Source organism: Diplotaxodon limnothrissa, linkage group LG13 (genome assembly GCF_057381915.1).
Source record: "Diplotaxodon limnothrissa isolate DT_005_m linkage group LG13, D_limnothrissa_male_GT1.1, whole genome shotgun sequence".
Classification (NCBI taxonomy): domain Eukaryota; kingdom Metazoa; phylum Chordata; class Actinopteri; order Cichliformes; family Cichlidae; genus Diplotaxodon; species Diplotaxodon limnothrissa.
In genome coordinates, this window is record NC_140608.1 from 2,916,442 (window position 1) to 2,932,218 (window position 15,777).

A 15,777-nucleotide genomic window follows, 5' to 3' on the forward strand; every position below is an offset into this window, starting at 1 on the left:
TATCCAAAATAGGTCTACAGTACCTGCGTGCTAGGCACAATGTCTTTCTACCCAGCAACACTTTTTAGTTACTCCAATGAGATAAGATATATAATCTCTGCTCTGTCATTGCATTTGACAGACAGATCCTCCCTTTGCTCATCATGCCGAAACACCAGGATAGCAAACAACAAAAATGCTCAGCTTGAGAGTTCACAATGGGACTTCGCTAACCAGTGGGTGATGTCATGGTGACCGTCTTTTATCTACAATCTGTGGTTAAAATGTCCAAGTAAACTAAAAGCAGATTTTAAAGCCTGGTGCTAAAATAATGTTGGCCTCCATGGATACTTTTCCCCTTTATAACAACCGCACAGACACATATGGTTTTAACTGTGAAACTTTGATTGACAGGTGTGAAGACATAGGTAGCTATCATCAATGGCTGTCAAGGTCTTGTCAATGCTAATGCCAGTAACTGCCGTATTTGTATAATTTGTGGAATTATCCCACGAATAACAAGGTGCAGACCATGTAACCAGTTTATGTTTATGTTTTGGTGAGTGAAAGTCTTGTACTTTATTTTGTTACTTAGCACGAATTAGTGGTTGCATGTGTCTGTGAGTTCGACCCACACAGTTTATGAAGCTAGCTTAGCACCCAACCCTGTGATCAAAATTTGGTCACTTCTGGTTCCAACAGCCAATGCAATGGCAGCCAGACTGCTAATGTTGAGACTTTAACATTACGTTCGGTGTTTTGTTTTTTACTTTCTCTACGTGTATCTGTGTGGATGTGTGTGCTTTTTATCATTATACATCGAGTAGAGTCCACCTACAGTCGTCAGGACCTTTTGAGTTTGGGATTACGCTGTGCAAGGAGCATTACATCGGACTACCACCACTTTCACAGCATTCCGGAGGACATAATAAGAGCTCCAGGGTCTCCGTGGTTGGTTCTTCCCAGCGGCAAGACAAAGAGGAAACGTAAACAAAGGAGGCAAAAGCGTGGCTGCAGGGCGGGTCCACTAGCTCGGCTAAAGAAACAGCCATTTAAGCCACCGCTTCCGAGTATTTTCCTCTCCAACGTCAGGTCCATAACCAACAAAATCGACGAACTGAGATTACAAATTGCAGTCAATAAGTGTGTACGGGACAGCAGCATAATATTACTCACAGAGACTTGGCTGCAGCCATCAATTCCGGACTCGGCTATTGAGCTAGCAGGCCGCACGGTTCACCGTCACGACAGGAACGGCCACTCCGGTAAGATCAAAGGAGGGGGTTTATGCATCTACACCAATGACAGCTGGTGCAAAAACACAAAGACTGTAGACAGCCACTGTTCCCCGGATTTGGAATACTTGACTGTGAAGTGCAGACCCGTCTACATACCTCGCGAGTTTACTGTTGTCATGGTAACGGCCGTGTATGTACCACCCGATGCTAATGCTAACTCTGCCATGGAGGAGCTGCACAAGACAATAAGCAACCAGCAGAACTCCCATCCAAACGCAGTGCACATTATAGCTGGGGACTTCAACCATGCTGATTTAAGGTCAGTATTCCCCAGATTTGAACAGCATATTAAATGTGCAACGAGGGGGAAAAACACATTGGATAAAGCCTACAGCAACATCCAAAAAGGCTACAGAGCAACCCCTCTACCACATCTAGGTTTGTCAGACCACATGTCCATGCTGTTGATCCCTGCATACACTCCCATTAGGAGAAGAGCCCCCCCAGTCACAAAAACTGTGAAAACCTGGCCAGAAGGTGCATCACATCAGCTGCAGGACTGTTTTGAAAACACGGACTGGAGCGTGTTCGAACATCAGGACCTTGAAGAGCACACAACATCAGTGCTCTCATATATTAACTTCTGTGTCAACAGTGTCACTGTGGACAAACGTCTCCGGGTGTATTCCAACCAGAAACCCTGGATGACTAAAGAGGTCCAGGTCCTGCTGAAGCAACGTGACGCCGCTTTTAGATCCGGTGATGGTATGCAGTACAGTGCAGCCAGATCTCAGTTGAAAAGAGGCATCAGAGAGGCCAAGGCAGCGTACAAGAGAAGGATCGAAGACCACTTCACCACCAACAACTCACGACAGGTATGGCAGGGAGTTCAGCACTTAACCAACTACAAACCTGGCAATACCACGTTGACTGAGGGTAACGCGGAGCTTGCAGAGGAGCTGAACCACTTCTTCGCACGCTTTGAGGTGAAGGGACCAGAGGCAGCAGCAGCAAAAACATCGGACAGCAGCAGCCCAAGCCTCATAGTGCAGGAATATGAGGTGAGGCGCACACTGAGGGCAGTGAACCCCAGGAAGGCCACCGGACCAGATGGGGTAACCGCAAAGGTCCTAAAAGAGTGTGCAGACCAGCTGGCTGGGGTCTTCACTAAGATCTTCAACACTTCACTGTCCCAGTCCTGCATCCCGCCGTGCCTAAAGTCAGCCACAATTGTCCCACTGCCAAAGCGTACTAACATTAGCAGCCTCAACGACTACCGACCAGTTGCTCTAACACCTGTTATAATGAAGTGCTTTGAGAAACTGGTCCGACGTCACATCATGTCCTGCCTGCCACCCACACTCGACCCGCTCCAGTTTGCATACAGAGCTAACAGATCAACTGAAGATGCCATTGCTACAACGCTCCACACCACCATCTCTCACCTGGAAGTGCAGGGCCGTTACGCCAGGCTGCTCTTTGTTGACTTTAGCTCTGCTTTCAATACGATACTCCCGGACAGACTAATAGATAAACTGCTGGAAATTGGACTTCCTTCCACCACCTGCCGCTGGATCAGAGACTTCCTCTCAGACCGTGTACAGAGAGTTAGAGTGGGGCCTCATCTTTCCTCAGCCCTCAGCCTCAACACCGGCTCTCCACAAGGCTGTGTACTGAGTCCCCTACTGTACACTCTGTACACACATGACTGTGTTAGTTCCCACCCAGACAACACAGTCATCAAGTTTGCAGATGATACCACTGTGGTGGGGCTCATCTCAGGGGGAGATGAGACTGCATACAGAGCTGAAGTTCAGAGGCTGTCAGATTGGTGTGCAGACAACAACCTGGACCTCAATACCACCAAAACAAAAGAACTGGTAGTTGACTTCAGAAGGAGGAAGTCCGAGCTGCAGCCTGTCAGCATCAACGGGGAGTGCGTGGAAAGGGTCTCCAGTTTCAAGTTTCTGGGTGTGCACATAGACACAGACCTCCAATGGAGCTCTAACACCTCTGCGGTCTTAAAGAAGGCCCAACAGCGTCTCCACTTTCTGAGAATCCTCAGAAAAATGGACCTGAAGAAGGAGCTGCTGACCGTCTTCTACCGCTGCTCCATTGAAAGTGTGCTGACATATTGCATCGGTGTGTGGTTCTCCAGCTGCACCACAGCACACAGAAAGGCACTCCAGAGGGTCATCAACATGGCCCAAAAAATCATTGGACATCCTCTTCCCTCCCTGAAGGACCTGTACAGCACTCGCTGTCTCAAGAGGGCACGCAGCATCCTACGGGACTGCACACACCCAGGACACCGGGTGTTTAAGCTGCTGCCGTCTGGCAGGAGGTTCAGGCTGCTGAGGTCCCGAACAAATAGACTCAAGGACAGCTTTTACAACAGGGCAATAGCCCTGATCAATGTAAATAGCTGACCTGACTGGATACCTCCCTGGACTTTTTAGGGGGAGGTAACAATGTTTAAAACGATAACAATAATATTTATATTTATAACAAGGTGCAATAATAATTAATGTGCAATAATAACAGTGTGCAATACACATACACTTATTCTTCTTTTTTATACTAAGTTAATATACTGTGTTGTGTTGTTTGTTACGTTGTGATGTGTCATATCGTGTCGTGTTGTGTTATATGTAGTGCCGACGTAGGACAGTTTTTCCAATTTCATTGTACTACTGTACTATGTATGACTGTGCAATGACAATAAAGAGTTATCTTATCTTATCTTATCTTATCTTATTAGCAGTCTGGAGTCACTGTAGCTGTGCCAATCTCTTATATACAGTTTATGGCCTTGAGCTAATCACAGTTCCATGCCCATTTAAATGCTGTTTGTGTGCAAGGCCACTGACTGACATGAGCATCCTTTGTCACAGTTCCCTGTGTCTCTTGGAATAACAGCTTAATAGCCTGATGGTGATTTAAACTGAGCATTAGGACAAATGAGAGGTGCTCTCACCTTGCTAGCCTCACTTACACTCCTCTCAATCTGATGATGGCATCTCAGCTCAGGGTTTGTGTAGTAATTTTGTGTACGTGCACGTGCACATTTGAGATTATTGGGTCTTGATGCCTCTCGGGGGAAATCAATGCCTTTTGCCCCCCGAAGGCAGTGCCACGCAAAATTAAAGGCACTCATTTGCACACACAAGAGCACGCATGCAGACTCACACGTCAAGAGTAGCCTTCGCTAATCTCTATTCTCTCACTTTCTTCACAGACACACACACACACACACACACAGGGATGAGCTTTAATCAGCTATTCTCTTTCAACTGTCTCCTGACGAAACCAGTCCACAGAATATTAAGAAGCTGTGTGTTTGCTTGTGTTTTCAAGAAGGCAATAGGAAGGGGGGACAGTATAGTGAAAATTATTATTATTATTATCATCTCACACTGATTACAAAAGTAGGGAGAGAATGAAAATACTGGATTTGGGGTAAAAAAAAGAGAGTGCACAAACGAGACTGTGAGAGTGTGACGCAAAAGGGAAAATGAAAGAACTGGGTCACATCTATTCTACTACTATTGTACCTATCATCACACTAAACACCTTCACTGACAACAGCAGTGGAATAGTACTGCAACTGAATGAGTGTGGAAGAATCCACTGAGAGAAGGTATTATCTACCTGCCTCCATGTTGGATCACAGACCGCACTTTGGATTTTATCCCTTCAGTGCGATATTAGATTCGGCAATGTACCCGTGATAAGTTGGACTGCCTGCCTTCAACACACAGCAAAGGATAATCATTTCGATCAGCAGCTTAAATCCGTAATATTTACTTTCGGTAGACTTGTTTAGCATCCAGTTTGTCAACCTCATAAATCTCTAGTAGCTTCTCTCTGCTTTTAACGGTTCACACTGTGCTTATGAGCCCTCTCTCCCACTGGGATTTCATTAAGTGTTGGTAGCCTGAAAATGAAAAGATCAAGCTTGCTCCTGGGACTTTGCCAGTTTAACGTCCCCATACCAGCTGGAAAAATAGTAGCGAGGGAAAGTGGTTATTATCTGGGTTTATAATATAGCAATGATACCCAGAAGAGTGTTACTACTATGATTATGGCTACGACGGGGCTGCAGATGAAGTCACAGCCAAGTGCTGTTGGCAACACACGAATCCTCGTAATAATAGCAGCGAAAACCTCTTGGGTATCACAGCTTTTATACAATGCTTGCCAACACATTTGTTGACTCCAAAGTTTCCCCTGCAGTAGCATATAGCCTGTACATCAGAAAAGGAGTCAGTAGGATGGAGAGGAAAATTCATTAGATGCATACCATGAGGCTGACTGTTTGGATGAGGGTCATGGCTTTATAATTGATGTGCTAATTATTTAATGACTGAATGGAAATGTGATGAGAGGAAAATGTACGCTTTTGACATTGAGCATAATACCTCAAAGCACACACTCAAATCAATTCAAAATCGAAGCTATTAAAAGTGAGTGGGTTTTCTACCAATACTCAGTAAGTGAGCTGAAGCTGAGTTCAATAAGAGCGTATTAAATCTAAGGGTTTTACATCGGCTTGCCAGTGGTATTGTAAATCAATGACAGTGACTTTAAATGGTAAAGTAAGGCTTAATTTACCTCTCTCTATCTGAAGGATGGATATTTAGATGATATTATTATAGATAAAATAATCTAACTGTCACCTGCCTGCTGTTCTTTTGGTCTTAGATTGAAGCTTCATCTCCTGCTTTCCATTCCCTTTATCATGTGGTGTCCCAAAATCCCAAACCTAATCCCAGCTCATTAAAGGCAGACAGGTATTGTTTTCATCTGGCGATAAAAAAAAAAAAAAAAAGCCAGGAAAGAAACAACCCAATGATTCATTCTGGTCCCAAAATAATCATATCATATGCTATATCATGGATAACAAACCATCTGGAAATTAAAGTTGGTATTTGGATTACTTTTACTTTTGTTGGTCTGTGATAGTTGTAGTACTGCAACTAACGTGTCTGCTGTTATTCGTGCAGCAACAGCTCCCCCTATCACAAGGCTTTAAAAGTGCACAGTGCGCACATACGCTTCACAAAGCAAATGATGTAGTGTGTGTTTTCCTGCAGATAAAACTAATTAAAAGACAAAAAAAGAAAAGAAGGTTTCAAGTGTTTACAGTTAAAAACAGGAGGGGGCTGTTTTAATAGCTTCTATTTCCTTTCCTTTTCTCAGATGGTGGACTTTGAGACAAAAAGGTCATACACTCTGAAGGTGGAAGGATCCAACCCTCACATTGACCCCCAGTTCCTTGCCTGGGGCCCTTACAAAGATGAAGCCACAATAAAGGTACAGATAAAAACAACAAATATATGACACGAGTTTGAGACTTAAAAAAAAAAAAAGACAAATATCAGAGAAACTCCCTTACAGGTTGTTGCTTATTGTGTGTTTATGCTCGTAGATATCAGTGGAGGATGCAGATGAGCCTCCTGTCTTTATAGCTTCAAGTTACACTTTTGAGGTCGAGGAGAATGCCCCTCCAGGCACTCCGGTGGGGCGAGTTCATGCTAAGGACACTGATGTTGCCAACAATCCTGTCAGGTAACAGAGATGTTCACGCTATAAAAACACACAAACACGTTAATTAAGACAGGCTTGTGGCAGTGAAAGAAACTGCCTTTTCACTGTGGAACATCACAAAAATAAAACAAAAACTTTCAGCCTTCATTCAGCCACACTGAGCAAACAATATGACTCACATCAGCCTAACATCATATGATGTTAGGCTGTAGAATATTTTATTTAATATTATCTATTAAAGATGTTTTCAACAGAGCAAGGATGCAAAATAAGACAAAGGCATAACAAGACTCATTTTGTAAAAATGGATTTAGACTATTAGACTCTCAAAATAGTACAAAACGAAAACACTGCATGCTATATGTATTTCGTATTGTAGTATATATGTATTTTGTTTTTAATCTATTAGTTCGTATGTGTAATGCCGATAACTCATGAGTCCTAACTTTCTGTATAGGTACATGATCCCTCGGTACACAGATGTAGAGCAGTTCTTCAGTATAAACGCAGAAGATGGCATGATAACCACAACAAAACCACTGGACAGAGAAACACAGCCCTGGCATAATATATCTGTGTCAGCTACAGAGATTGGTATGTATGCACTCTGAAATACAAGACAACTGGGACTGATTCTGATGTGTGGTAAATGAGTCCCTATAGATCTGTTAAATATGGCCTACACAGACACACTTCTATTTATCATTATATGCATAGCAAAAGTTAATATATATACAGTTTGGACTCATAGACCCTTATGATACAATTGAATGTGAAGTGAAAAAACACCTAAGTGCAAATTTTATTTTATTTTCAGCCATTCTGGGAGTTAATGAGCTTCTCCCTGTGTTTGAACTTAGCCTTTGTGTCATTTCTGTTACTGAAACCACACACGCTGATGTAGTATGAGAAGAAAAAGTCAAACAAGAACAAACAGATGGAAAATTCCCAGATAGCCACCAGGCTGTACATTTGCTGGCATCCGAAGCCCGGGCTGTCGTCCTGTGGTGCTGGATACACTCCATGACATCTTATGTACAGACTTTAAGTGGATTCAAGCTGCGGGCTGTAATTTTTTTCTCCTCTTGGTGGGACTAAAGTTAACCCTTTTGCTATGTTTGTCAGCAGCAAAAAGCCTAAATCTTGATGAACTAATTACATGTCTGGAATCAGAGGGGGTGAACTGACTTCACGCTTTACAGCTGAGACTTAGTGGTATCATTCTGATAAGTGTACCCATCTATAACTCAGTGGAATGTGTCTAATGTTAGTGTATGCAACTAGCCAGAAATGAAAACTAAGATCTGCTACACTGAGCTGGCTTTTGATAAATGTTAATTGTATAAGGGGGCAAAGAACAAGTAGAGAAAAAAGGCAACAACAAGACTTTAACTATTATTATTATACCTAAACTGTTTTCCTTAATTTTAATTGTTTTTTTTAAATGAGCTTATTTTTTAGTTTACTTTACATGAAAATTAGAATTTTGGTGAAAACTCCACAGAAATGAAAAGAGAAGTAAATACAGTTAAAGCACCGCTATAACTTTTAATTATGAGCTCCACCCTAACAGTCTACTGTAGTGCATACGTGGGGAAGAAACAGGGGAGATGCCAGTCAACCCACAGGCCCTCTGGAGCTTTCCCTCCCTGGCTTTATCCCCAACAACCCTCCCTCAAGCCACAGAGGCCCCACCCTGGTATTCTGTGGTTGGGGCTCAAACTAGCAGAGTGCTGCGTGGTTTCCCTGTGGTGTGCTAGACGCCAGACGGACAGATGGAAACGGACTTGCCGCCCACAATGCTAGGACCATTGCAGGCTATGCTAACCACATACAGACCCTGGGAAGCTAAATAAATGCCTAGTAATGACAGGGTAGTGGAAAATCACACTGACTAAAATTGCAAATATGCAAGGCAGTACAGCACTGAAATGGATGGGTTTTCTTTTTTAAAGATGAAAAGCAAGAAAAGTGCACTCCATCTTTCTGAGTTAATATTCTGGATGTTGTATTTTTTGTGTCTATTTTGGCTGTTTAGACATCATTCTGTCTGCATCACATTTTTTTTTCTTCATTTAATCTTCAGCAGGCATAACTTGACATTTCTGGGAGCTGCAACTAAATGAGTGCCATTCTGTTTGAGTGTATTTTTTTTTTGATGTCTCAGAAACTCGTCTATAATTTTTGCAAATCAAAATAATAAATAGCTGGCTGAGTGGCTGACTGATTGACAGGCAATTTAGATGAAAAATATTCACAGTCTTTCCATTCACTCGATGCCAAATGCGGATTACAATACAGACACACAGACAATCACAAATAATTCACATAAAAATGACATTGTGGCTTTAATAACTTTAACACTGCTTTGAATTTTTATATGGAGCAAAATACTGATGATTTTGCACTGCACTGTGTGTACTATACATGCAGGGGGCCATCACCAAGACACCAAAGTGCGGGTTAACATCAAAGTGAAAGATGTTAATGACAACCCTCCAGAGTTCGCGACCAACAATGAGGTCCTCATGTGTGAAACTGTCGCACCGGGAAAGGTGAGGCTTTCTGTGTGAGATGATAAATTTTTTTTTAAATGCACGTGTTTGGTGGGATGATGGTGAAGCTAAATGTATCCAGAAACAGTATTTACATTCATTTGTTTCCTTCCAATTGCATTTTAATTTGTTTGTATTAGGTCATCGAAACATTGAGCGCAGTGGACAAGGATGAGATGGCTTACAGGCAACACTTCACATTCAACCTTGCTCCAGAAGTTGCTCATAACCATAACTTTTCCCTCAAAGACAACAGAGGTAGATGACCTTTAAAATATTTTCTCCATCCCTTCCAATTCTTCGCTTCCCCCCCCCCCCCGCTTTTTGATTGTTTCCCCTTCCTCTTTCCATTCTTTTCTTTAGCCAGTCTAACCGTTTCTTCATCTGCTGTCTCCTTCTCGCTCTCTCTCCCCCTTTCACTCAGATTAGATCAAAGCATAACCAGATGGAGGCTTACAGTACCTTGTAGAAATCAGCAGGTGCTCTGAATTTCACACGCACATGAATGCACACATGTCCTGCGGGCTGTATTAATTGCAGTGGGGTCTCTGTCCGTCTGTACATACATCTTCGGGGGCCAGCTGATTGAATTAAGTTTTGTTAGTTCTGGGAGCAAGATGAAAAAAAAGGAAAAGAGAACGAGGTAATCCGGAGAACACTACTATAGATTTAAGCCACATGATACTGAAAAAAAGGTTGTTTCAATAAACTGCAATAGGGAAAATACAGGTATTTTAGGTGGATGAGTAAAATTACATTTTAAGAATAAATCACTCCAAAATAATTGGAGAGACTATAGTACATATGTAAAGACCTTTATTTAATCCCATAACAACCTTTATTACATTAAACACTGGAGAAGTTCAAGTGTTTCTTCAGTTCAATTCAATTCATAAAGCACCAAATCACAACAGCAGCCACTGGAGGTGCTTTATAGAAGTAAGGTAAGGTAGGAGACCCTAGAATAATACAGAAAACTCCAACCATCACATGGCCCCCTGTGAGCAAGCACTTGAAGACAATGGGAAGGAAAAACGTATTTTTAACAGGAAGAACAACAGGCAGAACCAGGCTCAGAGAGGAGCAGCCATCTGCTTTGACATGTTGAGGGTCATGGAAGGAAGACAGGTCAAAAAGAAAAACACGCTGTGAAAGAGACTGATAATAACTATTAATTTAATGCAGAGTGGTGTATAAACACATATTTATGAAAAGGGTGAGTGGACAAGAAACACTGAGTGCAACCAAGAGAGAATTCAGGGTCACCTGATCCAGCCTTAACTATATACTTTATCAAAAAGAAAAGTTTTAACACTAATCTTGAAAGTAGAGTCTCCCAAATCCAGACTGCAAGCTGATTCCACAGAAGTGGAACCTGAAATATCAAGGCTCTGCCTTCCATTCTACTTTGAAATATCTCAGGAACCACAAGTAAACCAGAAGTTTATTTTTCATTTGAGGTATCCGTCTCATTTCCTCAGGAAAGGGGCTGTTTCTTCCATCAGCACTGCTCTATGTAGTAGTACATAGAATTCCACTGTAAGGTGGAGGCTCACCGCAGACCTGTAATGTGTAGCCTTTAATCAGCCTCCTCACTGAATAGAGTAGGGGTGGGATGCACAAACGGACCCACTCTGAATGGCTGTGGGAAAGCAGAAAGAGTGGAGAAGAGAGAGGACAGGCGAAATGCACCCCGTGCATTTCTTGCATTCTCAAACTAACCGAGCCCGAGTCCAATCTAAACTCACCTCACAGACCCATACATTTCTTTTCAACTAAATGTTCCTTTTCTGTGATTTTTTCCTGTTCTTCACTCATTTCGCCAGCTGCACAGAGAAATCAAGAGTCGTAGCATGCGTTTTAGTTTTCCTTCCTTTTCACTGCTGAAATTACATATTGACCAGCCCTATTATTTATAGAAGAAGATGTGAAATACTGAAGTACAAAGCAATAACAAGTGGAAATGTGATATGTGTTGAACTAAGATTTATATTATCAGAAGTCTAGGTGTGTTCTTAAAATGAGCAGCTTGAAATGTGTGCGATTTCTATCATTGAAGAACACTGCAAAAGGGTGACCTTTTCAGTACCACACGGTAACAGAAACGCAGACAGACAGAAAAGAGTCCAGAGCCTCTCAGAGGACTGAGAAGCACGCACCTGCACACTGCATCACACATACAACTTTCAGACAGTGGCTGTGTTGGCAGGAGGCAACAAATGACATCAGTAACAGAAAGATGTTTCTATCGGGGAGTGGGGTTTGGAGTAACTTTCATAGCTTTTGGCTAGAAGTTATGAACCTTTTTTTTAATCTTCCTTTTCTTTTTCCTGTAATGTACTGGAAGTGACATGTAACATGTTTTTTTGCATGACTCAAAGATTTTATATTGTAAATCTACAGTAAAGCTTACAGTGATTCACCATTTGACTTCTTTGTAAACTCTCTGGAAATGTTAAGAGATTTCACGGAAGTATAATTCTTAGATTGTCGTTACACCTGATCACACGTAAAGAACAACTGGGAAGCATGAAAAGAGAAAAAAAATGATGAATTTAGGAACAATCTGCATAACCTGTAGGTTTTTAGGAAACACAAAGCAAGATGGAAAAATAAAGGTGGATTATTAAAAATGACATGCAGTGATAAAAAAAAAAAAATAGAACAGAGCTTGAAAAAAATTGCTGTCTGTCCTAAATTTTGTAGGTTTTAGGGTTAAATTCATACTAAATTTAACCTCCAAGAGGAGATCTGTCTGCATTTTATACCTTATTATTATACATCAGTAGTTTGTACATTTTTAACCTGTATGGCTTTGTTATGTATTTTAATATACAAGTTAGACACTGTTTTTCCTGCGATATAGCCTCTGAAATGCCTCATATTGTGTAATCCTCTGTTGGTAATAAAATATAAATGCGAAAGAATGGCATGGGAGGGATGGAAAAAAGGCAGACAAAAGAGGGTACAAAGGCAGAGCCAGCAAGTTGGTGTCGTAACAGCAATAACTGGTCTTTGATTACTTTTGAACTGATGAATGGACCCACTATTAAATATAAATCTAATGTCATCAAAGTCACACCTCATTGGCTGCTGTGTTAGGGCAGCAATAGTTGTGTGTGTGGACAATGCTAAAGAAGAAAAATGTGTGCAAAGGTGGATTATGTGAGTTTTTGCACATAAAAGCCAAAACATTCTGCAGCATGTGTTTTTTATAGTCCTTTGGAAGTTGAACAACCTTCCATCATTTCATCACATTCACCACCTTATTTCTCTCTCCATCTACAGACAGCACAGCCAGTATTTATGTGCTCCGTAAAGGATTCAGTCGTCTCACCCAGGATGTTTACTACCTTCCCATCGAGATAAACGACAACGGTATTCCCGCTATGAGCAGCACCAACACCCTGACCATCAGAGTCTGCTCCTGTGACAGCAAAGACACAATTCTGTCTTGTAATGTGGAGCCCTACGTCCTTCCTGCTGGTCTTAGCACTGGAGCCCTGATAGCTATACTGGCTTGTATTGTCATTCTGCTTGGTAAGGAACAAAATTCTTAATTCTTGAGGGGGGATTACTAAAATATATGACATTTATTCATTCCTGGATCAAATTTTAGGGAGGCCACTCTAAAATTGCATAGGGTGTGTTTATAGACTGAGCCATTTAACTGCAAACCTTTCTAGTAATACCAAAAAGGTTGACATTTACTTTACACTGAGGTGAAACATCAGCAATTGACTCAGGCCGCCTCCTATTTTTGACTCCTCATTCAAACTGTGCTGCATCGTTTGATCTTCTTAAGAGTAGAGGTCAAGGAATCACTTATGTATAAGCACTTACAGAATCACTCTCATACCCCATCCATGCATAATCACTTAGTGTGGGTTCGCACATTGTACTTGGAAATGTTGCAATAGCAGGGCTTGACATTTACTTTCATCTCCAAGGACCACAGGTGCCCCACACTGAAAAATTTGGGAGTACATGAAGAACTTTAGTAGTGCAGTAAAAAATAAAAATGTATCCATTAAAGTAAGATCAATTATTCACAGCCAAATTATTAAATTAATTTGAACTGTTTTTAATATGTAACTATTTATATAAAAAGAAACGGTACAAAAAATATTAACATTTGACTTTTAATGTTTTTTAGCCTTTTCCAGAGGTTTCTGGAGAGTTTAGGAGGCAAAGCCACAGGGATGCGTTTGTAGGGTTTTTTCATAGTCAGGGTGTACCTATTAGGTGGATGGAAGAGCTTGAAAGTACCACTTTTGTCAGTGTTTAAGCCTGCTGAAAAGGTAGTTTGGTAAAGGCTTTTTTTTAGCCGCTAAGGTTTTGATTGTGCTTACAAGTAACAAGCGCAGCTGTCAACTAAAAAAAAAAAAAAAAAAAAAAAAAGAACAGTATCTTTCACTTCAATTGGTCTCCATTGCCGCCTCTTTGCTGCCTACTGTATGTGTCAGACAGAAAAGCTGCAGCTCAATCATAAGAGAGCAGCGATAGTCGCTGTTGTATTGTTATCCTTTATGCGCAGGAAATATGTATGTGTATATATATATATATATATATATATATATATACATACATACATACACACACTGTCTGCTTGGGTTGAAATTTTTTTTATTACAACACACATGCACACAAGACAGTTCTTTAGAGTACACACACACACACACACACACACACACAGAAACACATCTATTTTTAGCCTTATATCTCATCATAAATATGCTTTCAAAACAGAAAATCTTTCACAAGCCATTAGCTGATTCTTCAACCTTAATTTACACTGCATTTTACACAGAGTACAACACATTTGAAAACCTTTGACGAGTTTGACATGTTGATGACAATTTAGAATTAAAATGGCATGCGTGTATAACATAATACAATAATGATATGAATTAAAATGTCCAAGGTGCAACCTCCCACAGTGCACACTAATTATCCACGATTAACTTGTCTACTACCTGTAATCATGAAGGTTTTTGTAAAATGTTTTTTAAATGGAAATATAAACCCTTGCATTTTTGTTTTCTATTTGGCAGCAATAGTAGTGTTGTTTGTTGCACTGAGGCGTCAGAAGAAAGAGCCACTGATAGTTTTCGAGGAGGAAGACATCCGGGAGAATATTATCACTTATGATGACGAGGGAGGCGGTGAGGAGGACACAGAGGCTTTCGACATTGCCACACTGCAGGTAAGGGTGAGAGGACGAGTGGCAATAACCATCTTGGTATTAAAGATAAAAGTCTATGGGGAAAAGAGGAAATTGAGGGTCTGCTGCTTCAGCCTCAGGCAGGTCAAAAGCAATCTGTGACTGTCAGTTTCTGCTTATGCATATAAACATTACACTAAAAACCTACAAGTACTTAAGGTGGAATATTAACCAGATTTATCTGCCAGCAGATAAATACAATTCTTACGTTTGTTCATTCTCTGCAATATACATCTGTAAGCTTATAATTGACGGTAGTGTCCTTTCTCTCTTTCTCTGACTTTTCAGAACCCAGATGGTGCCAACGGTTTCCTGCCAAGAAAGGATATCAAACCAGAACTTCAGTATCCTATCAGGCCCGGCATTGGCCGTCCTGCAGCCAACAGCGTTGATGTGGATGACTTCATCAAGACTCGAATTGCAGAAGCTGACAGTGACCCGACTGCACCTCCTTACGACTCCATTCAGATCTACGGCTATGAAGGCAGAGGATCATTGGCCGGGTCATTGAGTTCCCTCGAGTCTGTCACAACAGAGTCCGACTTGGATTATGACTATCTGCAGAGTTGGGGGCCGAGGTTTAAGAAGCTGGCAGATTTGTACGGGACCAAAGACTGCTCCATTAATGATGCTGATGATGGTGAAGACTCTTAACAGTGGTCTCACTGAGTGGACGCCTCCCCGATTTCTGATTTCTTGATTCCATGAGGATTTGTTAACTGAGGGTTAACACTCCCCAGTTCCCAACTGTTACCAACTACCAACTGATCAGTTCATGCCAATTAGTCAACAAACGTTAACAGCTCCCCCTTCCATGGCAACGCTCCAGTCCTCCAAAATGATTTGTCAATGGACACATTGTGAACACCTGGACATGAAACACTCCCGGTTTTTCCCAAATCTTCCTTGTCCTTTCTGTGTCTCTTTCCCTCCTTCTATTTCTACAGACTTGAACATTGCAGGGCTTGGAGATTTGCTATGTCAGCAATTTGTCTGTTTGGGAGTAATTTGATGGAAAAAATGTTACTGTATGGTCAAAATGACTTGCTTTTAGCAAAATGTTTAGTTTATTAGAGGTTCTATATACTTTTGTGGACTGGATTCACATTCTTCTTTTATGGTTGTTGAGGGAAATTTTATTCCCTTGAAAGGTTTCTGCGTGGAGTACATCCCCTTTGTTGATCTCTCAAAGACAAAGAGGAAGGGAGAGAAATAAATTAAAGGAAGAGCT

The 15,777-nt window shown here is 41.4% G+C and overlaps 1 protein-coding gene across 1 annotated transcript in view; it reads left to right on the top strand.

Moving 5' to 3' along the window:
* Positions 1 to 15,552, top strand: part of cdh11 (cadherin 11, type 2, OB-cadherin (osteoblast)) — a 95,257-nt gene extending 79,705 nt beyond the window's left edge. Inside the window, exons 9-16 of the mRNA XM_085369627.1 lie at positions 6,420 to 6,533; positions 6,649 to 6,788; positions 7,225 to 7,361; positions 9,201 to 9,322; positions 9,463 to 9,580; positions 12,611 to 12,862; positions 14,377 to 14,528; positions 14,835 to 15,552. Coding sequence (XP_085225753.1) covers positions 6,420 to 6,533; positions 6,649 to 6,788; positions 7,225 to 7,361; positions 9,201 to 9,322; positions 9,463 to 9,580; positions 12,611 to 12,862; positions 14,377 to 14,528; positions 14,835 to 15,200 — 1,401 coding nt within the window. The 3' untranslated portion in view covers positions 15,201 to 15,552. The remainder of the gene's footprint in view (positions 1 to 6,419; positions 6,534 to 6,648; positions 6,789 to 7,224; positions 7,362 to 9,200; positions 9,323 to 9,462; positions 9,581 to 12,610; positions 12,863 to 14,376; positions 14,529 to 14,834) is intronic.
* Positions 15,553 to 15,777: the final 225 nt, after the last annotated feature.